The following is a 25737-nucleotide window of genomic DNA, read 5'->3' as shown; positions in this document are numbered from 1 at the left end:
CTCGAGCTAAGCTCACGGACAGAGGATTTGGGAAGGTACTGATGCATACATTTGTCATAATTACTGTTTTGCAGAAGCTGGAGTTTGAATCGCCCAGGCAACGGGAAAGCTTCAGAATTCAAATTAGAGTGTGGGATTGAGCTTTAAAGTTGTGGAGAAGGGCTTTTTTCAGCTTTCAGTTACTGCATCCAGGAAGTCTGCCGTTTGGGCCCCCCCCTGATTGGTCCTGGTTGCTTATGTATTAAAAGCTTGCTGCCTTTATTCTCATGAGGTGAGGAAGCATGGGAGAAAGGCGAGGTCTCTGAACCAAGACAGCAGGTTATATTTGTATCATAAGAAAGCACCAAACGGTGGGTGCCGGGCTTTTCCGCAGCCCTCCTTTCTCTCCGTCTCTGCTCCACATGAGAGGGGAGGGGGGAGGGTGTATAAAAGTGGGACCACACATGCTGTGTCAATGTTTGCTGGAATAATTAGAGACAATGTGGGCCAATAACGGGAGGAGTGCAGTAACCTGAACTCACTTTGTTCTGCCCCGACAGCAGCACAAAAGCCTTTCACAGGCGCGCAGATCCACGCACAGATCCACGGGCTCAGAGCGGGAGCAACTGCACTTTTAGCCGGCGCGGCGCAGAGCTCGGAGGATCAGCGGGAAAAACGGATCGGTTTCTGCGGAGCCGCTCTCGTTTCACCGCGATGGTGATGTCACTGCAAAGGCCTTTTACTTTAAGCACTGCCTGTACGTCCCTGCCACCGGCCCCAGAAAAACAACCCTACCCCTCGTCACCCTCCCCAGTCTTCCAACACATGTCCCTGGCTTAGAGGAGCCTCTTTAACTAGAGGATATCCGGCCGCTCGGTATGCAAAGAGCTTGTGGATTCCTGACACGAGTGCTAGAGCTGGACTCAGAGGTGACTTTCAGCGTAGCCAGACAACTGTTGGATTAGCAGGACACTTTGCATTGAATCTGAGCCAATGGGAGGCAGCCTGGCGGGGGTAGGAGGTACTGGGTTAAATGCAGGCTAATAGACTTCTTTGCAGCATATATGGCAGGTTTGCATTTTAAGCATACCAGAGCTGCCCATGCTCCTGCATGATTTAACACTAAATGGAAAGCTTCATTTGTTTCAGCACGTGATTAAAATGAGAAAAATGAACAAAAATTGCCAACGTAAGGATGAGAGGTGTTCTTAGCATGGCCATGAATCCAATGTAAGGATCCCCAAACGCTGCACACTCCGTGTTTCCTGTGCTGTGGATGTTTCTCTGGCTGTGTCAGAGTGCTCACACCCCGGAGACGAACCAACTGGTTTGTCCCCTCCGGTGTCCATCTTGAAAGAGGACACCGCTATGGGATGCATACATCCCCCGGAGGTTACTGGTGTCATTGTGGCACCTGTCTCCTCCACTCTTCGCCTGTGTCAACAGCTCAGATTTATTTACATTCACAGTTTTCCCTTTTCCAGAACTGGAATAACCAGAGGATTGGTCTGTGAAGGCTTTTCAGTTGATGCAGTATATGATTTTTAGTTATTTAGCTGCTACAAAGTCTCACTCAGAGCCTGAATATTACACCCTTTCTCTGCTGTTTGCTAAATACAACAGCAGTGTTGTGCGTCTTGTGTAGACGCAGTGCTGTGTGTTTATGCTACTCCTAGTGTTTCGATATTTATATCTTGATTGCAGTGACGGTTTTGTTTGTTTTTTCCACAAACCGCACGCATCCCGAATCTCATAAGGAGCGGCTTTGGTTCAAAAATACACGGTGCAGACTGGATGCTGTTTCTCTGCACGTCTAACGTGCGCTTTAACTCCTGGACTATTTTTCAGTTTGGTGTGACGGAGCATAATCTTATCTGAGCTTTTAGCCCGGGGACACAACAGCTTTCATTTTATTCTCTTCCACCCGGCGTTGTCCTCTGATCGGTCTCAGATTCTCGCTCTGCATCCTTCATTCTCTCCTCAAACTCCTTCAAGGCTTGTTTTCTTTAACCCCCCCCATCCACACACACACACACACACACACACACACACACACACACACACTCCACTCGGCTGATGTTCTTTTCTCTACTCCTGGCTGCCAGTGTGTTCCTCATCACAGCTTGTGTTTCCTCTTATCTACCGTTCTTTTATGAGTGGCCGCCACACATGCCCAGGAAAAAGGGGAGGGGGAAGCGTTGAGGGGGGCTTGGGGAGGGGGGGGGGGGGGTCTGCTGATGTTATCAGCAGGTGGAGATTTCACCACAAGAGTTCAGGGGCCCAGTGTGGCCAGAGGAGGGCCGTGCCGGAAAGGGGGCTGACATGGGAGCCAGCAATGTAAATTCTTTACAGTGCGGCCCAACTGTCATCTGAACACCTGCCTTTTTAGTTACACCAGTAAGCTTTCTGCATGACACTTGGAGAGAGTGTAAGCATCTGACAAATGGGCGGTAATGCATACCTCTTCAAATTTGTTGTTGACAAGGCTGAAGCTGTTTTATCTTCTCAGCCGTGCCGTTAGCTCTGCAACAAAAGCGGCCAGAAAGAGTGTGTTTAAATCCCCCCCGTTAAGTTTTAATTGGCATCTGGTTTCAATGCAAAGTAGCAGCATATGTGAAGTCTGTGCATCACAAAGAAGGCAAATCCTTGACATGGAGGGAAAGGCGAGCAGGGATGATGGGGACGGACCGGCGGGTAAACCAAAGCACGGGCTCACAAAAGCCTAAAATGATATCGCTGGATATATCTGGATGCTTGGGATGCCTTGGATGGCTGCTGTACACTTTTGGCTTTGTCTTTGCGGGGATGAATAGAGGTCTCTGTGGTAGTGATGACAGGTTTCTCCAGGCTGGGCCCTGGTTGGCTGGCAGACTAGGTGCTGAAGGTCTGGAGGCCTCAGCTCTCTCTCAGGGACAGAAGCCTGACAGGATGCTGATCGTCCAGGTTCTCCTCACAAAAGACGCTCTGTTCTCTGACTCGTTACTGTGACATGCCCGTTACATTCATACGCATAGGTTTAGATGAGACCTGCACACCCGCAGCACCGACCATATTAGCCACCAGATACGAGGTTATACTTAGTTATGTCGGTGTTGTTGATTTTGTTATGGCCTGCAAAGACCGACTCTTCTGGTTGTGTAGAAGTCCACGAGAAGATGGTGCTGTTTTTAGCTCAATGTATGACCTCAGGAAACACTTAAGTTTATGGTCCAAACAATGAGTTTCAGGTCGTATTTAATGCAAAATGATGTTTTTGTAAATGAAGTTTCTTTACATAGTAAAAAAGATGAAAAAGCAGGTATGTTTTAGAGTACGGCTTTGTGGTTTACACGCTCTCCTGTCAAGCAAAAGATCCCCGGTTTGATCCCGGGAGGCGTGTGGCATTAAACTCTGCGCTGTCCACTCTGCCGACCCGCTGCGAATAAGGGAGCAGCTTCCTCTTTGTCATCCACAGGTCTCTGCTGTATGAGTAAGCAGTGTGATCTCTCTCAGATCCACCCGGTTAAAACAAAAACAGACGTTTGAAGGCAGAAGGGTTTAAAGGAGACTTCACAACCCAACGGCTGACATGTTGGTAGACTGTCCCTTACATCCCAGGTCACCAACAGGCAGACTGCGGTCCGGAGCTGCACCCAGACCTACTGCTGTTTCTATTTTACTCTGCGCAGCTTTTGTTGTATTTAAGGTAAAGTTATTTTAATCTGCAGACCTTTTTCCTCTGTCTTTACGGTAGTGTAGACAGGAAGCACACAGACCAATCCTGCTTTATTGGAGCCGATGCAGAAGTCTGAAGAAGTGAGTCTGGGAAAAAGGAGGGTGGAAGTTGAGATGGTTCACGTGTGAAATGTAGTTGAGTGCCGATGCTGACTGTGTACTGACACAACCGTCTAAATTTTAATGTAAGTGTAACTTTGTGATATTGTTTGTTTGAGGACATTTTCTCTAACTGGACCTCCTTAAACCTGAATTGAAAGCTCCTGTTTCCCACAGTCCGTGGTACAGATGTCAGATACTGACACAAACTGAGACAGGAAAGCTTCGATTCCTTTGACTGTAAACCACCGACGGCCGGTTTAAAGCTGAGACTGGCTGGCAGGTGTCACGCTCACCTGGTGAAGTGCAGGAGGGTATTTTTGAAAAGAAGGAGCTGTGATGGCCGTACAAGAGGTTTCATGATTGTGCTACAACTTTGCTCAGCTGACCAGTGAGGTGCACTTACATGCTGGCAGCTCTGCTGGCTGAGCATGATTTTTTGAATTATTAACAAAGAAAGGAGAAACTGTTTGCAGCTTCTGAACTTGAAAGAGTGAAAGTTCTCCCAGACCCTTCCCATGCCCCCCGGGCGAACGCCAAATGCCCCTCTCAAAGATTCGGAGAGCCTCTTTGATCCTTACGCTTTCCTCCCAGCTGGGAGGCCAGAGGATGCTAGCAGCGTCTCCCATTCCAAGTCACACATTCTTTCCTAAGGACCCAGAGGTCCTGACCCATAGCTGCAATGGAATTTCATATACAGAAATAGGCCAAACTTGCCAGGCTAGTTGAATGTCCAGCAGTCCGCTTTTAGCATCCATTCTCCTTAGAGCTTCTGAGTTCGATGTTCTTCTTTAACATGTCACCGTGAAGTGTTGAAAGACCCTCGCTGAACCTCTGTGTGCTCCTCTCTGTCCTTGATGATATTTTCATCACATTGTCTCCAAGCTAGCTTATTAGCCAGTGCCTCAATGCTGAATACAGACCTGAGTGTTGAAGTTGCTGCTTCTGCACGATTCAGTTTGAATAGTAATTTACATGGAAACAGCTCCAAACCACCTTGTGAATGTGAGGTCTTCAAAAACATCGCGTTTTGCTTCAACAGAGAGCAAAACTATTTTATTGTTTTTGTGTTTGGGACATCCTCTCTGAACTTCTGTAACTTCTCAGAGTTTTTCTTGTTGTTGTCTCCGGGGACACTGTTTGCTGTAGCTCCCCTTTTTCCAGAAAAGGACTTGCAACCTGCAGTCCCCTCAGATGTGGAGCCAAATGCCCCGCAGGTCACAGTCAGCTAAGTGCTTCCTTGCATCTAATAAAAAACAAATCAAATAACATGGCTCCCCGGGGCTTTATAACACTACACTCATGGACTCTGGGGCAGATAAACCTCTTCAAACATCACCGTGCAAATATTTGGAAGTGGGAGTTTTTTTTGTTTTTTTTTAACTGTCAGCTTTGTAAGTATTTGGATCTACAGCTGTTACCTCTGCAGAGTACACGCAGTGGTTTCTGACTGTTAAAGTCACAACGTGCTGAAGCGTCCTGTGAAATGACCTCATCTTTAGATGTTGGGCCTTAGCCGTTCAAAGAGCCCGCTAACGCCGCTCACAGGAAGTGCATTAGTGTTCAGCAGGCTCGATGTTTAACTTTTGAAGCGATGGTTATCCTCCAGGGTCGGCTCATTCCAAAACCTCAGCCCCACGGCTCTCCTTCCTCCCGTCCCTCTGCCTCCGTCAGGTTCTACCTCTGGCAGCGCAGCCAGTGAGAAGGGGAGGAACAATACTGCATTTGTGCGCCGCTCTGCACTTGGCCTGCTGCTAAACAAATGTTCGGAGGAATTCTAGTGGCTGGCCTTGCCCCTGGGCCGAGCTGATCCCACAGTGACTTCATAAACACTCTCTGAAGTGATCAGAAGAACAAATCACCCTTTATAGGGAGCTATATGGTAATGGAATTATTTCCACATCAATTAAAATGTGCTTTGGCTCTGCGGCGGCCTTGTGTAGACTATTTATTTTGATCCTGCTGCAGCAGGGGAAATGCTCTGCTGCTCGGGGCACATGCGTACGTTTTTGGGGAGGTGTCGACTCCACATGGCTCCACCCCCCCCAAAAAAATCCTAAATACGTGTTCTCAGAGGGAAATTTAAAATATCTTAACTCCTGAAAATTAAAAAAACAAATATGGAAGAATCCTAAACACATCTTCACCCTCAGCGTGGATCCTGTGAAATCCACAGGCCTCGTCCTCAGGTGGGGGTGTGGGCTGGTATTGAGTGGTTGGGTGACGTGGATTTGCATGCAGACCTTCGGTTTCTCCGGCCTCGAGGTGACGAGTAAAAGATACACACACGCAAGAGCGTCACGTTCCCTTCTTTAACGAAGAGAAACGCTGTTAGGGGGTTTATTCACCAAATTACAAAGCTCCACATATATTTTCCCCCCGGGGGGGCTTTGCTCTTTAATATAAAGCTGCTCTGATGATTTAAAGTTTTGCTCTTTTTAACCCCGTGGATACACAATCATGAAGGATCATGAATAATTACCAATATATTGATAATTATGGGCCATAAGTCAGTGGGGCTAATGGTAAAGCTGAATGCAGTATATATTCCACTGTGATTTATCCAAATCCAGGTGCTTTACCAACTGCAGTAATATTATCTGAACCTAAACTCAGCAGACACACACGTGTTGTCTCTAAATCCGCCTCACCTGCTGTCACCTGCCACTGCATTTTCCACCTCCTCGCCCTGGCCTCAACTTGGCACCTTTCTGCTTTTTAACTCCACCCACTGATGGAGGCAGCCATTGAAGCAACCTCAACGCCACCCCCACTCCTCCACAACCTTTCTCTGTGTCTCTTTACTGCACAATAGCCTCGCTCGGCAGAGGTCCAAGAACGTTGTTTGTCCGATCACCACCGCGGCCCCACCCCCCTTTTATTGGTGCATGTGGAGGGGACAGTGAGTGAGTGTGTAGGTCTGTGTGTGCGCACTGTTTTTGAAGCAGTCGGGAGGGGGTGTGGCTGGATCGTTATGGTAACTTATATTGACAAAAAAAAAAAAAAGAAAAAGTGGAGCTCGGTGCTGCTTTAGAGTTGGAAAGAGGGAGAAGTTTGGTGGAGCATCCAAAGCTGAAGAAGCAAGTCTGCATAGGTGGTGTGGAGTGAACCTTCGAGGCGTTGATGGGAAATTAATGAACTCAGTAACACAGAAGTGTTGGATCAAAAGTGGAAGGTACAGAAAAAGGAAACAAGTCAACTCCAACTCCCATAATGCATCATGAAGAAAACGTGCTTAGAACAGTTCTGATAAAACACTGACGGAGCAGTTTCATTCAGCTCACAGGTGAAGTGTATCTTGTCCTCAGCTTCAGCAATGAGGTGAATTTTTGATAGAGCTCCTATTCATGCCTGTGACAGGCCTCCTCTACCTGAGGGTTATCATCCAATGAACAGAGATGCATACAACATCAGCTGTTTTCATTTATCAAACACTTGTTAGAGTTGGGTGATTGAACGAATATGTTGATGTGTGTATCTTTTTTTTCATGACCTCTATTTTGCTCGTTTTGTGGTCTGGGTCCTTCGTAATTAAACTCACTGAATGATGGATTTGTAAAGCACGGTTCCTGGATAGCTTCCTTTTAGTGAGACAGCTGTTCGGCGACACTGGTGCGACCCGGTGTTGTGCCAGAAAGTGATCGTCTGCCAAAAAGTGATTTTTGGTATTTGCCAGAAAGTGACTGCTTACTTTTATTTAAATGGCTGCAAATGACTTGTTAACCTATAATTTGTGAAACGTGTCAAACACAACTCTTATGAATGATTTCAGGTCATTTTAAGTGAGGTAGAAGCTGCAATCAGTTCTTGGCAACGTGACTTCTATATATTCATTTTTTATGAAGGTAAAAACTGTCTGACATTAAAAATGTCTTTTTAAACAGAAATCTGGCTAAGAAGGCTGCAGAAATCACAACAAATAAAATATCTTTATGTTATAAGTGGCCAGAAAGCAATGGATTGATTATAATGTAGGTACAATAACACAGACTACGAAGGATTCTTGAAAAACAAGTTATTTCTTCATTTTATATATAAGGCCTTCATAAATCATGCTGACTGCACTCTATTTACCAATATAAATGGTAAATGGACTAGTTCTTATATAGCGCTTTTCTACTCAGTATGAGCACTCAAAGCGCTTATACAGCCTGTTTACATTCACCCATGCACTCCCATTCATACAAGCACTTCCATTTTTACGAAGCTAAGTGCTTTTAATTAGCTAACATTCACACGCATTCATACTCCGACAGAACGGTCGGAGAGCAACTTGGGGTTAAGTATCTTGCCCAAGGATACATTGGCATGTAGCCCGGAGTAGCCAGGATTCGAACCGCTGACCTTCCGATCAGTAGGTGACCTGCTCTACCTACTGAGCTACAGCCAGTAGGTAGAGCTTGTGGCAAAGACATTGTGTAATGTCTTTGCCACAAGCAAAGACATTACACATAAAATCACATAGAAACATCGTAAATCACTTTATGGCAGACGATCACTTTTTGGCACAACACCGGCTCTGCGTGGCCGACGTTAAACTCTGTTAAAGCAGCGGTGACGACGTCTCCGGCTGTCCTGGAGCCACGCGTGATTCGTATTCCTCGTTCGCCGCAGGCGAGTGTGTGCACCGCTGCTCCTGGCAACTGCAGCCGGTTGAGAAGCATTTAAATATAAAACTGTTAGCATCTCACAGTGCATCTCTTTGCTGACCGCAGGTTTTAGATTTTTAAAACACGATTTTCCACTTTTCCAGGTCTCCGATGCCCTGAGCCCAGCTGCTCTGCCAAGGCAGGGCCATTTCTTTTGTCCATGCCACTGACCACTAAGCGCACCTCTGCGGGGTCTGGCCCAAAGCTGGACGGTTGATGTGGACATTGTTGGAGGAGTGGGTCCCCCTCACCCGGGCAACCGGGCCCCTTTGAGCCCTTACCCCTCACTGTTTGCCCAGCCACTCTTTCCTCCTCGGCCCACTCTTCTTCTTTTCCCCCTCGCCGTGGAGCTGAAAGGAAGCTTGAGAGACAGCATGTTGTTTTGTGCTCACTGCTTGGATATGCTGCTGGTGGCCGGCTTCCTATGGCGCACCAAAGCTCCCATTCACTTTCTCTCCTTCTCTTTCTTTGACCTCCTCCGGGGAACGAAGCACTGTTTGATCACATTAGGGGAGAAAGAGAGAGATCAGTGGTGCTTTTGACATTCCCACTAGCGTTTGACAGTCTATGTGCAGCTGATCAGTTTGCCCGGCACCAGCAAGTGGCCTCTTTTGAATTTTTCCTCTCTCTTTTATGTTTTTTAGGCCAGCCATTGTTAAGCCTTTTGATTAGAATGTGTGGGTAGAGCTTAGCAGGACTGGTGTTTCATTTCTTATTTCACACTTTTCTCCTGAGTCTGCTCTGCCTTTTGTTGGGAAGAGTTTGTGTTGACTGCTTTTTTTTTTTTTTTTTTTTCTTTTCCCCAAAATGTCAACTTCTGCGATCATATCTGTAGGAAAAACACGCACTGGTGAGTGGAAGAGAGCCGCGGCGTGCGGATGTCCCACTTTGATGGCCTCTTTGTGCTGATCAAAGCTGAGGAACTCGGACTGAGAAAGCAGAGATGTGAGACCGTCGGTGAGACCGGCAGAAGTTTCTTCAGAAGAATCCTAACGTGGGTGTTGATGTTGTACGTTTATCTCTGAGAGAGTTCACTCCTCCAAGGTTTCAGCAGATTTGGGTATGACTACAATTATTGGGGGCAGTGCCCACCAAGAGGTAGTATTCATTAAATGAGGATACCTCTGGAAACTAGTTTTATTTATGCCAAAAAATGCCTCGCCATAATTAACCAACCAACACCATTCTGAATGTCAATTTAGGTCATTTTCTACCCTCACAAAAGCCCCGGACTTGGAGCCCGTGAAGCAGAAAAAAGCTGATGTAATGGGTTTAAGAAAATCTCCAAGGGGAGTCAAACCTCACCCACACAACCCCAACGAACCCCCCTCCCCTACCCCCACCCCTCATCCACTCTTCGGGCTCCTCTGAAGTGGTCACCACCTTCGGTCAGCATCAAACTATGATGTGCAGGAACTGCAGCTCTGAAACTTTCAAAAGAAGAGTTTGAGCTTGTAGATGAGAAAAAAAAACATTTGTGGGGATTTTGTTCTGAAGGAAGAAAAAAGGTGGAAATATTTATGATTGACTGATTTAGTGTTTGGGATGGGGGAGGGGAGCAGGAGATGATGGCAGAGGGAGGGGGGAAAGGGGGGGGAAGAAAAGAAATCCCAGCCTCGACACACACACACACACACACACACACACACACACACACACACACAGTGAAGCACAAAGAAACCTGTAACGCCTCCAGATTCCTTCTAGTCGAGTATCAAAGACATGCTTTGGTTAAGAACAGGACTGCGTGCACGATAGCGCCGAGCGAGCCGGTGGACCCAGCGCTGACTCGGTTGGGTGCTGCGAGTTAATCTCTCAGATAGGATTTTTCTCCCTTCTTCTCCTCCACCTCCTCCCTCTCTTTGGGGATATCGATGTTGCTGTGTAGGCCTGAATAGAGGGACTTGTCTAACCTGATCGCTGGTTCAAAAACCACATGCAGCGATGACGGCTGCTTTTAAGTTCAGAGGTGGGATGAACCTGCTCACCGGTCCGTTCGGCCTGTGCCTTCAGCGTAGCGCTGTTCCCAGACCTGCTGATAATTTAAAGAAGCTTTTGTAAAGGCGCTTCAAACCGAGGCTTCAGATGAGAAGTATGATTAGCCTTGTGATGGCAGCATCCCTCTGCTGATCCTTATGTTCAGTGAATCCATCTAAAGAATATCTCAGTTATTAAAAGCTCTCTAAGGTGTCTGCAAACAGTCCAAACCTCATAATTCACACTACAGTGAGAATATTAATGATTAATAGAGCAGGAAAAAAAACCTTAATATTTTCAAAGATGAACAGAAACTCTGTCTTCCACCATTCTTGTGTCTCAGAATCACTGTTGATATAATTTGGGGCGGTTTGGCTCATTGGTTAGGGCTGTGGCGTACTGATCAAAGTTTAGGTTTCGAGCTCCAGCACAGTCAGAGCAAGGCCCTGAAACCTGTCTGCTCAGGGGCGGGGTTCATATCATGGCTGACCCCGGGCGCTGACCCCGGGCGCTGACCCCAGCCTACTAACAAACTCGGATATGTGCAAAAGGAAAAATTCAGGGAAAGAGTTTCAGTGACATTCAGTGATTACATAAATCCATGTGTCATATGTTTTTTTTTTTAATCAGGCATCTGCCAAACACGACATATTGTTACAAATGTAACCAGCAGTGACTGAATAAAATATCTATAGTAGAGTTTAATTGGCACTGGACTGCCAGGACCAGTGTGAATATTTAACATCTCTGTTGTACATAAAGGGGGGAAAATCAGGATAAATTAAATTCACTTATGGAAAAATTGTGACCAAAATATTTACTGAGCTGGTGGTTCAAATTCTTTTTATACTTATCAGCAAATATTCCAGTATGTTTACCATGCAAAGCTCTGCTAGCACATATTGTTTCTGTGGGCTTTTCCTAGAAGCTGCAACAAAGAGAACATAATTGGCAGCTTGGAAAGCATCCAGAGAGCTTTCTTTGCCCCTGTTCTTCCCATCAGGAGCTTCCCTTAAGGAATATATGTAGAAGGCCTCATCCCGATAACTCCCCGCCCTCCACCTAAAAACCCCTAATTCCATGTTTCACGTTAGTCATCAAAATGGTCCCGTCTGTTTGTTTATTGTCATTTCCTGTGGAATATCATTAGCTACTCGAAGGGTTTTCTTGGTCCCCCCCCCCCCAGTTTGTCATGAAAGGTGATCCTGCAGCCGTTCACAGAAACGAGAGAACAATCAAAAGAAAGAGAGGTTCAGGAAAAGGCAAGCGAGCCAAGAAAAGACTTGGGAAGTTGTCAGAGGCTGAGTCTGTGTTCGCCAGTTTTCCCAAGGAAAACCAATCTCTCAGCCCCCCCACTCGTCCCTGTTTTCTTTAAATATCTCTACATTTCAAACAGAATGGTGAGGCTAATTGCTGGTGACACATAGCACATTCCACATTTGGTTTAATGGTGCCCCCCGCTCTTCATCTTCTTCCCCTAAGTGCAGCGTGACCTTAGCCATCTGACCCGGAAGTGATGTAGGTGAGCGTTTCCTCTGGTGCAGTTGGAGCCCCAGTAAGTGTTTCCTAAAGAAAACAAGTTGGAAGCAGCTGAAATCTGAAACCACTCTAATGCTGGCCACCTCTTCCCCTTTGCTCCTCTCCTTCCCCAAACCCTGTGGCCACAGAGGGGAGCAGAGGTAAGGGGGGGGAGTGTAGCTCTTACTGTATGAAACCCACTTTGTACACATTGATTTAAGTGTGTGAACATGCACATGCAGTATAAGTCCAGTTCACATTCCTCTCAGCTCTGCCTGTCAGGGAGCTGCAGTCCTCTGCAAACACACTGTGTGGTGTGAGCCAATACTCAGGTCGGCCTCGTCTAGCCAGGCCCTGACAGACACCGGCATGCAAGGCCAAAACGGCTTGTTTGTGCAGTTGTCGTGTGGAAGGTCATTCGCTTACGTTAAGTGTGTGTGAGGACAAAATGAACCTGACCTTTGCAGAAAGCCCCGTCTATCCCTCCTTTGAGAGCAGCTGGATTATAATACACACACACACACACACACACACACACACACACACACACACACACACACACACACACACACACCCCAAAACCAACACTGTGGAGGCCACCGCTTCTCTGATTTAATGTGTGGCCCTCCACTTTGGCACGCCAAGGCTACTGTGCAAATTTCGCAAGTGACTTTGGTCATCTGAAGCGCTTCCACGGCCCAAATCAAATACCTGAAAGCATCGGGGTTCAGGCGCACCTTTAGATTACGTGCCAGCGGCTCATCTTAAACATGCTTTTTAGGCCCTCTCTGCTTCTCCTTTCATGGACTGCAAGCTCAAAAATCTGTCATGAAGAAAACTGAAAGAGCTGCCTGATGATTCAGTCCTGTCTGATGGGAAGATCCTAATTTAAATTCACAGTTCTGAGCAAAGTTTTGTTAACCCGTTCACGTTGTCTTTGTTTACACTGATTTTAATCACCCTTAACTTGCTCCAGGGTGCAAACTTATTTGATGTTCAGTGAATTACTTAATTAGTAGATAATAAATCAGTTAATTGATTGATTTCCACATCATGAACAGGTCCAGCTTTTCACTTGTAAAACAAAAAACTGTTATTGTTGTCTTATGTGATGGTAAATGAATGAAACATTATAGATTAAATGTTTAATCAACTGCTCAGAAATGATGTGGAGATTATGAAAATACTCATTAAAAATGCCTGTTGGTGAGCTGCATTGTGCTTCCTGGCTCATGAAATACAAGACAGTGAATGAAGCCTTAAACTTTGGGGTCTGGGCAAAGTTGCTGCCATGTTGTACACTTGAGGGCAATGTGAGGGAGGGGTCAAGGAGAGGAAGGGCAGCATATACTCTAATTCCATCCCAGCGGGCTGAGCAGCAGCAGCCTGCGCTACATTCCACAGCTCTGCAAGCTTTTTAGGGTGTGGGGGTAACATTCCTCCATGGCCATCAAAGACGCTGCGCAACATCAAAGAGCACTCAGAGCCAAGGTGTTGATGACTGCAATCCTCCCCTCAGTCCACTTTTAGCAGCCTGAACCCCCCCAGCCCTCTAACACGCGCGCACACAGAGCAGGCAGGCCGCGCCAGGTATGCGCACCCTCAGACCCCCCCCGTCCGCCCCAGGCTCAGCAGCCATTCTGCAGCATTATTAATCACCGCTCGTTAAGGAGTGACAGTGACTTTGGTTTTATGGAGAGAGTTGAAGGAGGATGAGCAGGGCGGGCTGCAGCGGGGGATACCGTTGATATTTGGGGCGTTGCTGGTGGTAAGCATAATAAAGCTCCATGAGGTAATATGGAACACACACACACACACAAAAGTAATTCATGGTTTAAAAGTGTGCTATATTTATTTATGTATTAAGTATCCTTTGTTGCCTTTTACTAGGGCACAAACGATTAAAAGCCAGCTGATTTTTGTGGTCACATTTGCCACAGAAATCTAAATGATGCGACTTTTGTCCTTCCATTGAGTCTTTTATCCCCTGAAGTATTAAATGTGAGCAGTTACTAGCCAGTGTAATAATTAACAACACAAAAATGACTGGCTGCAACACAATCACAACTAGGGCTGCAACTAATGACTAATTTGATAGTCGATTAGTCATCGACTATTGAAACGATTAGTTGACTAATCAGATTATCAATCACGTAATTATGAAATGTCACTTATTTAGCCCTCAGCTTTTACATTTAGCATAAGGTTATTTAAAGTGTGGTAGTAAACATACAGAAGATGGATACGTCATTCAAAAATTTTAATCAGGTTTGCTGCTGATTGCTGATATAAATTTAACGGTCCATTTTTCCAACCATAAAAATATATATAAAATAGTACTTTTTCTTCCCTGTAAAACAAAGTTGGCAGTTTCACCAGTAGCCACCATGACTAAACATGCTGCTGAATGCTATTGCATGTGTGAAGCTTGCCAGAGATAGAGGGACAGGAAGACGTTTCACTCCATTAAAAAAATCATCAGTAAGAAAAAACGACTATTAACAACAATTAAATTCGTCAATTATTTTTATTGTTGATTATTGTCGACAGTGTCGACTAATTGTTGCAGTCCTAAACACAACATAAGGACCGCTCTGAATTCAAATAATAAAAATCTAGCCTCTGCAGCTAGATGCTACTTTGGGTTGCGAGTATTTTGTTAGGTTTAGCAGGTAAGCTGACGCTAGCCAGCCTTAGCCAGGTGAAAGGCAAATTTAGCCGCGTTTCCATTAGTACCTACGCAGCGTGGCTCAACTGGACTCAGTGTGGTTTGAAGGTGTTTCCATTAGTACCTGGTACAAGGTACTAGGTACTTTTTTAATACTCAGTCAGCCAGGGTTCCAAGCGATCCGAGGTGATCCGAAAATGTGACACGGAAGAACAGCATGCCACTGATTGGCCAGGGAGTGTCGTCACTAGTTGAGTCATCAGAGCGACTCCTTCACCAGGATCAATTGCACCATTTTTAAAACCCGACAGGAAGCGATTTGTCACTTTGTTGCTAACACTATGGGATGGCTCTGGATGCCTAGGTAACCCTGCAGTGTTTACTAAACTGTTGCAGGTCAGGTCATCAACAGTGAAGGTTTTCAGGATGCTACATATACATAGAGCTTTTTAGTTATTTATCAAACTATTCAAACGTGGTAAATGCGGATTTTTGATCCAATCAAACAATCGACACCTTTGTGAACTTTGTCGGGGGTTTTGGAAATGAGCTGTTTACCTGCAGCTGTGCACTTGTGTGCTGTATAGAATTGCTTATTAATGAGCCCCATTTCCCTTTACTTGTTCCACTGTTAGTCATGCTAATTAATTCACGGTGGCACCTTAATGCTGACACATAATTTATGCATGTGTTTAGCTACTTTCATTATTGTCCTCGTAGAGCCGGCAGCATCTTCCACACGGAGGCGATGTGTTTGCTCGCCGTTGTTCTTTTATCTTTGATCACCACGATCGCAGTTGTTTCCACTCCCCCCAAAAATGGTGCCATCCAACCCAGTGTTGACCCCTGAACTTTGTCAGCCTGTTCTTTGTTCATGTCACTCTAGGTTTTAAAGACTGAAGAGCTGAAAGTGACACCAGAGAGACTTTTGAGTGTGCGTACACATACACACACACACGCACGCAGACGCCATTGATGGTTTCGGGATGCACTTGCAGAGAGTTAATAGAGTCACAAGCTCGGCGTCCTGCTCAGTGTTAAAGCTGTCAACCCCACTGCCTTGTGCTACATATCAGGACATTTACATGATATTGGGTGTCCTCTGCCAGCGTCCCCCCCGCTCACACTGAAACCATGACACTTGTTTGCTTTGCCCGTTGCTATGAAGATGGTGTAGAGGTGATTTTCAGGGGAGGTTAAGAGGGGGATTTGGAGTAGAGGGGGGCAAACAGATGAAGATGATGGTTCTGAGACTCGCAGCACAAAGCTGGCTTGCTTAGGGTCATGCCCTTGGCCTTAAAAAAAAGCTTTCTTAAGAATGTTGAGACTAAAGTTACAAATCTCCTTTTTCCAGTCAACATTATTATTTTGTTATTGCTCTTCCTTTTTTGGCTGGTTTATGCTACCAAAATAAAAGCTGGCGTGGCTAATTGTTCTTTTAGTCCCAGTGGAGAAGACAAAAGGGAGGAAGTCTTCATTATTTGAGGGGAGAAGCAGAGGGATCCCTTTACAGTGATAATGTTACAGGAGGAGGAGTGTCAGCCCCACCTGTATGGCCCTCCCAGATGCTTCACTGTAACCGGATCCTGCTGCCTCTCTCCTCAAGGCTACCAGCCCACTTTGAAGTTATTTCTAGTGCTGGGAAAGAGGGGCGAAGAGCGACTGTAAGGAGGAAGGTGTGTGTGTGTGTGTGTGTGTGCAGCGTTTTAGTGGATGCATTTGCGTTTGTGAGTCTGTTTGTGCATGCTATACATAGAAGGCTGCAATCCAAAACTCTTGCTCCTTTCTTGTGCCCCCCCCCCAAATGTAATCTGACATTGCACTTGTAGTGAGATAAGAAATGTATAGTTTTGTTGAGCAGCTGCCTGACACACCACAGTGCTTTCGGGACTGTAGGACCGAGGGATCGAACCGCTGACCTTCTGATTAGTAGACGACCCACTCTACTTCCCAAGGCCCAGTTGCTCCAATTAATCAGTTAATTGGATTCTCAAGTTCAAGGTCAACTTGCTGTAATTTTTGTGGTGTAGCCAGACTCGTGGTAAGTGTAACCTGTCTGCAGCTACTGTAAATCCTCCTGGTGAGGCCTGAGTGTCTGTTAGACACGCACGTTTCGACCTGCACTGGAAGCTTAACCTCATAAAGCCTGAACTAAAGCGACTTGCTTAAAGAGGTAGACTCCTGGTGCCTGCTTGCTTCACGGAGGGGGTTTTGGGTCATCATTTGGATTAAGGCTCAGTGTCAGACTGACTGCCTTCCTCTGTCTGTTTAACATGATGTCTGAGCTCCTCGGGGTTCAGACGGCTCCTCTGTGAGTCAGTGGGGAATGTGTGATAATTAAATAGAGCTGATGTGAAGCAAAGAAAAGTAGAAGAGGCATCGAATGTAAACAGATGACGGTTTGACCTTTGGCTGTCAGTCAGATGTTACTTTTATATTTTTCTTGTAGATTGTGTGCCTACTGTGGGGCAGTATCACATATGAATGAAAAGTGGAAGTCGTGTTCCCAGTTTGGTTGTTTGTGTGTTTCTCTGACTCATAAATATGAGTGAATTAGCTTTAATTAGAAGGTGTGTTTCCTATTTATTTCTTTTATTTATGCACTCCACCTCGTCTGCTCCACTTCTGTTACATTTACAGGAAGGCTGACCTGCATTTCCCGGGACAGAGAGCCCATTTGTGGCTGTGTGATTAAGAGCTGGTGTGTCTGTGTGCACACACACTTGCAGAAGAAGACAGTTTTTTTTTTCTTTTTAGGGGGAGGGGTTAAGCACCAGCGTGTTTCTAATTGGTTGAAGTGTGCTTCCACATCTGGCCTACAGGGCGTTGGGGGGGGGAAGTTGACTGCATCCTGACCACACAGCAGTTTGAAGTGGCTGGTGGTGGAGCTGGTACTGTGTTGACATTGTGGTGGTTTGTGCGATTTGGCCCGGCCTGTTAGCTGGATGTTACACAATTGAGCATCCATGTTATGTGCTGGTTTGCATAAAGAGTTTTGAAGTTGTTACTGAAAATTTGGACTTACTATTTTGGTTTATTTGGTAAAATATTTGGCGGTTATGACTGTTTCCCTGGAAAGTCCTGGGAGATTTTGATGGGTAGTTTTTAGAAGTCTTTGAAAGTCAGGTTTTTGTCAGCTATGAATTAAAATCACTTGCAGCTGATACATATGCAGATGCTAAAGATATAACTGCAGAATCAGCCACTGTGGGTAATTTCATTCCTGGTATTATCCATATTACCTCTGTGAGTAAACGTGTTGATTTAAAGGTAACAGTTTCCATCTTAGGAAAACCGTTTGATATTTTTCATGCAGTATTTTTTTTGGGCTGCTCGATACTGTGACCGTCTGCAGATGCACTGAAGCTCGTTTAACTGTGAGTGTGTGTGTGCTGTAGCTGTGTGTGCCGTGCCTGTCGAGCCCTGGACATCCTGTTGCATTCCACTCTGACTTGGCCATTTTCACGACTGTGTTTTGAGCCTCTCAAAGACACCACAGTTCCCAGTGGAGAGTCTGCGAGCCGTGATTAGCCATACCCACCCTGCCATCCCATCCCCGCAACCTCAACACGAGAGCCTGGTGTTTTATTCCAGGAAGTCGGCAGTATTTTGGTAGAGGTGGTGGTGAGCAGGGCGAAGGTTCTGGCTGACTCAAAGGCAGGATGCTGGGAGAGAGATGCTTTTCCACTGGAGTGAACAAGTCACCCCTCAGTCACCCCGATATGTTTCATGCTACAAACAAACCCCTACGCCTTTTCTCAAACAGTGAGCTGCGTAAACACATGCGCGGCACCGGGGGAAGCAGGTGGGTGCGAGGACTGGCGTCGTGCCCAGGATTTTCTTCCTCTAGATTTTGTGTGCTTGTGAAATTGGTGCCAGATCCTCTTCCAAACCTGATAGAAGAAATCAGTGAACGAGAGAGCTGTGTGGTTAATCATTTAGCCAGCTTCACACCTAAAGCAAAAACTTGTCGTGCACTTGCACTTTGTTACTCTGAGGCCTGCAGCTCATTAACAGAAGTGCTGGAGCCCAGTTTGAGTCAAATATTGGTGACGGCGCATGCAAGGCTATAAACACCTTGTATAGATGGGTTTAGCTCGGGGATCATCCTCTCCGACTTGCTTTTGATGGTTTTAGCTCCTGCTGTGTTATAGTATGGATGGCTCGTTGTAATGCACAGCATGCTATGCACCATTTTCCAGCAAGTGCGTTGCTTTAAATAGACGCGCAATTCAGCAGCTTTTGGAATTTTAGATCCTGGTTCCCTGTGAGCATCACCTCCCCCTGAAGTTCACAGGACTTCCCTGCTGAAAGCCTGAGTGGAGGATAATCTTTCTGAAGCTCAAAAAAGCCTCTTATTTTCTCATGTCCAAAAATAGATTACAAAGAGTTAGAAACATTTCAGAGGCCTTTTTAAAAAAAAAAGTTGAGTAAAGTGCTGATTATTAATATTTTCTTGTCGACCGTTCCTACTTTTTCCTTCTTGTTGGAGTACCGGTGGGGCTGGAATATTTAAAAAGCACATTAATACACAGCAGAGAAAAAAATGAAGCTGCTGCTTTCAAAGAAGCGCAGTATAGCGTGGTGAGGGCAGGGCAGGGTGGCTGTCTTGGACGTGTAAGAGGGATAAGGGGTAATGGGGGGGCTGTAACCACGGCCACCAATAATTTAGGAGGAGAGAGGAAAAGGGGGTGTGGCAAAAGGGAGGGGAGGGAAACGGGATGGGGAAGCAGCCGAAGTGGTGGTTGTGTGATCAAAGGCTGAGGGAGCTGTGTCACAGACAGATTGGGAAGAATACCACTGAATGGTGTGACTTGCATTTTGATTTCCTTTGAGAGCGGGGGGGTCACGGGTGCTGAGTGGGGGAGTTTTAAGGAGTACAGCTTTGTTTTGATCCCATTACAGAGAGTTATCAGGTCACTGATTTACACACAGGTTACAATGTATCCTGTGTGTAAAAGTATATGAAAATATGAAATAACCATCCAAACCTGCCCAACAGTCACAGCGATGGAGGTCATATTCTAAGAAAGCCTTGCACAGTAACCTTCTCTACAGGTGGCTCTCCAGACGGAGGTGGGAAGTTAGTCAGGGGGGGGGGGTGACTAGCTTGAGTGACAAGTGGAGTTCAAATCCCCACCAGGATTTCATTGCGAGTGTGGCCTGTGTAACAAGATATTCATGTGAAAGGCTGCCTCCCCAAGGGGCAGGACAGATGGGGTACAATAAGAGACGCCCCCTAGTGGTACTCAGGGAGTCTCTGATGCCCTTCATGCAAACCGGGGGTACCAAGAAGCAGAGCAAAGTGGAGCAACTGGGTGCTTCCAGAGGGCTGAGCTTGTTTGATTTTTGGGGCCTAACGGGGAAAGCTAGCAGTTGGAACACAAGAGCAAACAGTCTCTGTCTTAGTGTGTGTGTGTGTGTGTGTGTGCGCGTGTGCGCGCATGTGTGTGAGAATGCATGTTTGCATATGTGCTCGTTAATCTTTTGTCTGTACCGCCAGTAGCTGTGACCCACTTCACAAGATCACCTCTCATCTCTCATCCATAACCGAGCTCCTCACCCCCCCCCCCCGGTCCCCACACCATCAACGCCTATATGTCAACACCGGGGGGGGGGGGGGGGGGGGAGTCCCTGTGGTAGAGATAATGCTGAAATGGCCAGCCTCTAAAATAACAACACGGTGCACAACAACAACACTGTCCCATTTGGAGTGCAAGTGCCCCTGCACAATGGCCTAGTGTTTAGGGCCCAGGGGCGCAGGCGGGGCTCCCCACTGCCATCCAAGCTGTTAGACAAGCAGGAGAGAGAGGTCACAATCACAGTGCGAGCACCACTTCACTTCCTGCTCCTGGTTTCCATCTCCTTCTACTCTATCTGCCTCTTTCCCTGCAGCACGCTCGTACCTTTTCCAACAGAAGATCCCAAATGTTGCCTCAGTCGACTGCAGCGTGCGGTACGCACAGAAGAGATGTTGTGATTTGTAGATGATGACATGTGGAGGGGGCGGGTCGGGAGATGCAGGTTGAATGGAAACTCGACTGGCTTAAACACTTTGATCTTTGTCTTTCCCTTCAATTTTGGTGTCCTCCAAAAGCCGAGAGGGAAAGTGTGCTCTAAAATTATCATACCAAATGTGAATGTAATGTGTACCTGTTCTGCCTGCTCGCTCCTGCCAGCCTGAGGCACATATCCCTCTTCTGAATGGTCAGCCAGCGCCGAGCCAGCCTGAGCTTTGCTCACAGTTTTAGGTGACGCGCAGAAAGATGAGGTGACTGCATCCTGCAGCTCTGTGAAAAGCTGTTTCGAGTCTTTTCTGTGTTGCAGGAATGATCAGTTTGTTTCAAAGGGCTGTGATTGAATGTTGGAGCTTAAGCTTTCATGTTTGAGCATACTTACATTTGTCTGTGTGTGGGAGGTCTGAGGAGGAGGATTCAAGGATGAGGGTTTTTTTTCTGCAAAGTGTAATTCAGAATCTGAGAGAAAATAAATGTGGATGCAGTCTGAAAGGGGGCTTATGCTTTTTCTTGCTTTCTGTTAAATATTTTGCTCATGTCAAACTTGGACAAAGTTTCATATAATGAGGCCAGCAGGATGTAAGAGTAATCCTTAGAAGCCAAAATCAGGCTTTTGGCCATTTTTTTCTACTCTAGCATGAAGTATTATTTCAAAGTGCGGTGATATCTCAACATAGTCCTCCCAGGTGCATCTCAGCCTGACCCACCTGTTCAAACCACCTCTTTATGATGAGGAGCCAGCCATGGCTGAAAAGTAGGAATGAAGCTAAAATGGCTCATTACAGACAGGATGATCTGAGTGGCTGTGTAAGAAACATATTGACTCCTTTGAAGAGTAAATCATGCAAAGTTACTTCAGCACAATCCAAGAATAAAAATATGGAGCGTGAAATGAGCGTGTTTTGTCCTTTTTAGCATCGATGCCTCTTCATCAGGTTTCCTCCCTGAGGCAGAAAGAAAAGATGCTACCTCGTGTCCACATTCCTTTCCTATGACTCGACTTTGTCCACTTGATTTGCATTTGACCCTCTTACTATTAGCTAAGTCCTCCCCCAAAACCTCTCCGGGTCAGGGGCTTGACCCCTCAGCGTTGTGGAACTGAAGTGACTCTGCGTTTTCCGAGTCTCTCTTCTGCTGCACGGCTAACCTGCTCCTTCTGTGATGAAGTGGGGTTCAAAGGTCAGGGTTCACCAGTGGTAGAAGGGTATCTGGGGTCATCAGCAGTGGCCCCGGGTCCAGAGTAGCCTAAGGCTCGGCGCCACAGTGCTCGCTGGTTGGGGTGTCGTGGTCACTGGGTTAATAAGAAATGTGGCCTGCAGGTCACTTCGGCCCACTCCTGATGCTAACACACGAGCTTGTCTTTGCACTGTTGCCAGGGCGGCGAATTGATCCGGGATTTGGTGACTGACTCCACTTGGTTACAGTTTTCAATCCGATTTCTTTTTTCTTTTTTTGGACTGCTCAGTACGCAAGACAAAAATGGAAGTTACACCTAAAAAAACATAATGAAACACAGTAATCTATAATTACACCTCATAATACACACTTCTGTTGGGAGTGTATTCTAGCACATCCAAAGATCGATGATTAGACGAGTCTTTAACTGTCGCTCGATGTCGAACTTTGGGACGTTTGTTCTTACGCTGCACGTCTTTCTGACCTTCGTCACATCATCCTCCTCCCACAGTCGAGGAGAGCGAGATGGTTCTTTGGAGATAAACGCTTTTGTTGAAATAAATGATTTATGCCACCCTGTCCCTGGAAGCTGGTACAGGACGGCATGAGGGTGCTGGCTCTGCAGAGCAAAGAAGTGGTGCGTGTCGGTGAGCCTGGGTATGAGATGACGTGAAGTTGTTTGATAGACGGTGTTTGGGAAACGTCAGCGTTCGCTTTCTAATTTAAGAAGATAAAATGTACCCAGTCGCTGCATGTATGCACAAGCACAATAGAAATGGCAGCAGCATTAATCATTTCCAGCAGTAACAATGGAAGTCGACTTAACACACCTTTGCCTGAGTAGAAATTCAGTAAAAATGTGCCTCCTCAGCAGATCCACGGGAGCACATAAATCCTAATTTTGCATATCTGCTGCTCAAAGGTCAGATAAAATGGCCTACTGTGTGCTTGGTTTCTGGATAAGTAGCACACAGAGAGAGTAGTTTGGATACTTTTAAGTTTAAATTTCACTTAAACAGGTTAAAAGTTAATTATAAATTGGTTTATTCCCTCTAAAGATGAGAGATTTGTGCAGCTCAAATTGAGAAAGCAGGGATGCAACACCCTCAAACTTGATGATCATGTGGGACTCAGACGTGTTTATCTGCTGGATGCAAATGTTTATGGTATTTTTGCAGTAAACAGTACATGATGAGGCTGCACATTCTCACTCAGTATCATGGAGGTAAAGACTCATTTGTCCCTGTTGTTGTCTTTCCAGATGCATCCTTTGGGACTTTGTAACAATAATGATGAAGAGGACCTGTACGAGTACGGCTGGGTTGGAGTGGTGAAGCTGGAGCAGCCAGAGCTGGACCCCAGCTGCCTCACAGTGCTGGGGAAGGTAAGAGTTGTGCCGCCGCGTTAGTGGCTGCATTTTATTTGCTCCTGATGTGCATCGATGATGATCTCTTCAGGAAGTTAATATCCCACCTCTTTACTGCACCACTGTTTGAGTCACACAATAAATTATTTGAGACTCGGGTCACTTTGACACCTTCGTTCATGGTATAGTGGAGGACAGCAGCAGTCACTGAGATCCACGGATCAGAAACGCCTTCTATTTCTCACGTCTTGGAACATAAATACACAAGATTTTGATTACTGTTTGTCTGAAATCACAATCTTAGAATATGTTGCGGGAACAGATCAATCAGACAATATTATGTATTAATTGTTGAAGTGTGGCATCGATGATTAAAGATGTCACCTGTCAGCACTCCAAAGTCGTTTTCCTTCTTCGATCTCGTGCCGCACTTTGGTTTTATTGTACTTCTTTCTGCCCGTGGTGGTCAGACCGAGGGTGCAGCGACCCCTCCCTCGTCTCTCACCAAACCCCCAGTCCCCGTCCTCCCTCCCGCTGCCCCCCCCCCCCCCGTGCCCAGAACCCTCCAGAGTCTCCGAGTGGTATTTTATCGTGCTTTAATTAAGTGTTCCTCTTAATGGAATGTACCAACATTCCCTAGAGGATGGGGATGGGGGGGGGGGGGGGGTTGTCCGTAGTCTCATTTATCCTGTGCATTCCTGGTGACAGAACGAGAGCAGCCATGTGTAATTTAAGAAAGCCTTGTGCCATCCAGGCATGCTAATGCTGCACTTTGATGTTACTGGCTGATGCGTACGCACACTCAGACCTCAGCAGTAATATTCAGTAATATTCCAGATTTTTAATGGTTGGTATTAGGCTGAAAACTGTTAGTATGAGGCGGCAGGTAGAGGCTCAAGGTGCTGGAAGCCAAAAATGGCGGGGCGTGTACCCCTGCTGTATCTGCATCAGGCTCCCCCTCCTGCTCTGTGGTGCTCACAGCTTTCTGAATGCAAAGCTCAGGCTGGGTTAGTCTTTACTGTAAACATACGAGCGACGTCCGTGACACTGGGTCAGCATTTTAATATAAACAGATGCATTTAAGAGGAAGTGACTGATTCACAGCAAGGTTGACTGCTTTTGTTCAGTCGCTGCAGCGAGCGTACTCCTTTCTGCTACCTTTAAAGACGGGACAGAGGCAATAAAGGGAGGATCCGGTGTGCAGCAGCCTCACATGCACGTTGTTGTGGGTACACGGCATGTGCCAACTGAGCCACGAGGACACCCCAGGTTAGAGAAACCCACACCTTCCGCTCAGTGGACCCAGTCAAAGCTAATGAGCTGGCCATTTTTATACATTCTGGCTCTGGTGTTTTGCTAAGGGACACTGTAGTGGCAATGGCAAGAACCTTGGCGTGTGACCTTTTGGCCTCCAGCCAGCCTCTAGACCACTCTTGTTTCCTCTGTGTGTATTCAGCCAGGACTATAATTAGAGGAGGGAAAGCCCATTGTTGCATCTTGACAAACCCTCGCCCGGGGTCTGAGCACAGCTGGGTGCTTCGCATTGGCACAGACGCTTTTGCCAGGCTAGACAGCGCAGTGTTTACCCCCTACCGGTCTGCTCCCTCTGCCCGACCAGCCAGGCCACCGTGCCCAGCCCCATTCCAGATACGATGCCCACTCTTACACGCTCACCCCGCCTGGTCTGGCCTCATGTTTGGGAGCCCCCGCCACCCCCCTCCCGCCCTACCAGCCTGGCCCCTGACTGAACCCAAGTGCGCTTTACTGCTACTTTGCCACCAACGGTGTCAGGGTCGTGGCTGCTCAATTTAGATTCCATTGAATTACAGTAACCCGGTGAGCACACAAAACAGAATCGCAGGAAGAAAAAAAACTGCTGTTTACTTGAATCCGTGTCTGGGAACACGAGGCCCCCAGCTGTGCTGCGGAGCTGCTCAGCACCGATGGGCATTCCCGCCTCTGTTTAGGGAGGCCTGAACTTGAGGAAGGGGCCAGGCTGGCTGATAGATCTGATCATTCAGACAGTTTTAAAGGCAGTATATGATGGAGAAAACATGTCTGAGCCAACAGGAGGGAGAGAATCATTTTAGTTAGAATAATTTCAGAGCTGATAAACATACTGATGTTCTGCTGCTAACCTAAATACTTATAGTCTTCATCTGGATCTGCACGTCATCTGGGTTATGCTCGTTATTGTAGAGAGTTATTCTGACAAATAAAATAACAGCACTGGGAGGAAGACGCGGCAGAAGCGGTCGGTCATCCCAGCCTCTGAAGTCCGTGTGCAAACTTCACTGAAGTGCTGGCGTGTCATATATATGTACACAGTTTTTTCCTGCACTTCCTGTCTGGTTCCTGTGAGAGCTCCAGGACTATAAAACCTCTGACCTCAGTGTGCCACAGCAGCAGAGCCCCTCCCCACACCGGTGTAGTGTCTGATGCGTTCTTCTCTCAGATTTGGCTGTAAATCCAACCGTCACATTCATAATGTCCAAAAGATGAAGACGGGCCCCGGTGCTTGCACAGCGCAGTCTCTTCAACTCTTCGCACTCTCCGGGCCGTTCGCAGCTCCGC

General features: G+C 46.6%; 1 protein-coding gene across 2 annotated transcripts in view; it reads left to right on the top strand.

Moving 5' to 3' along the window:
• znrf3 (zinc and ring finger 3) overlaps window positions 1–25737 on the top strand; it is a 61338-nt gene that overhangs the window by 10695 nt on the left and 24906 nt on the right. For both annotated transcript variants that reach the window (XM_030736917.1, XM_030736916.1), the window contains exon 2: window positions 23059–23181. In XM_030736917.1, coding sequence (XP_030592777.1) covers window positions 23059–23181 — 123 coding nt within the window. The remainder of the gene's footprint in view (window positions 1–23058; window positions 23182–25737) is intronic.

The sequence above is a fragment of the Archocentrus centrarchus genome, chromosome 9 (genome assembly GCF_007364275.1).
Source record: "Archocentrus centrarchus isolate MPI-CPG fArcCen1 chromosome 9, fArcCen1, whole genome shotgun sequence".
NCBI lineage: Eukaryota > Metazoa > Chordata > Actinopteri > Cichliformes > Cichlidae > Archocentrus > Archocentrus centrarchus.
Note: the sequence above shows the minus strand (reverse complement) of the source record. Positions and strands in the feature narration are given on the sequence as shown.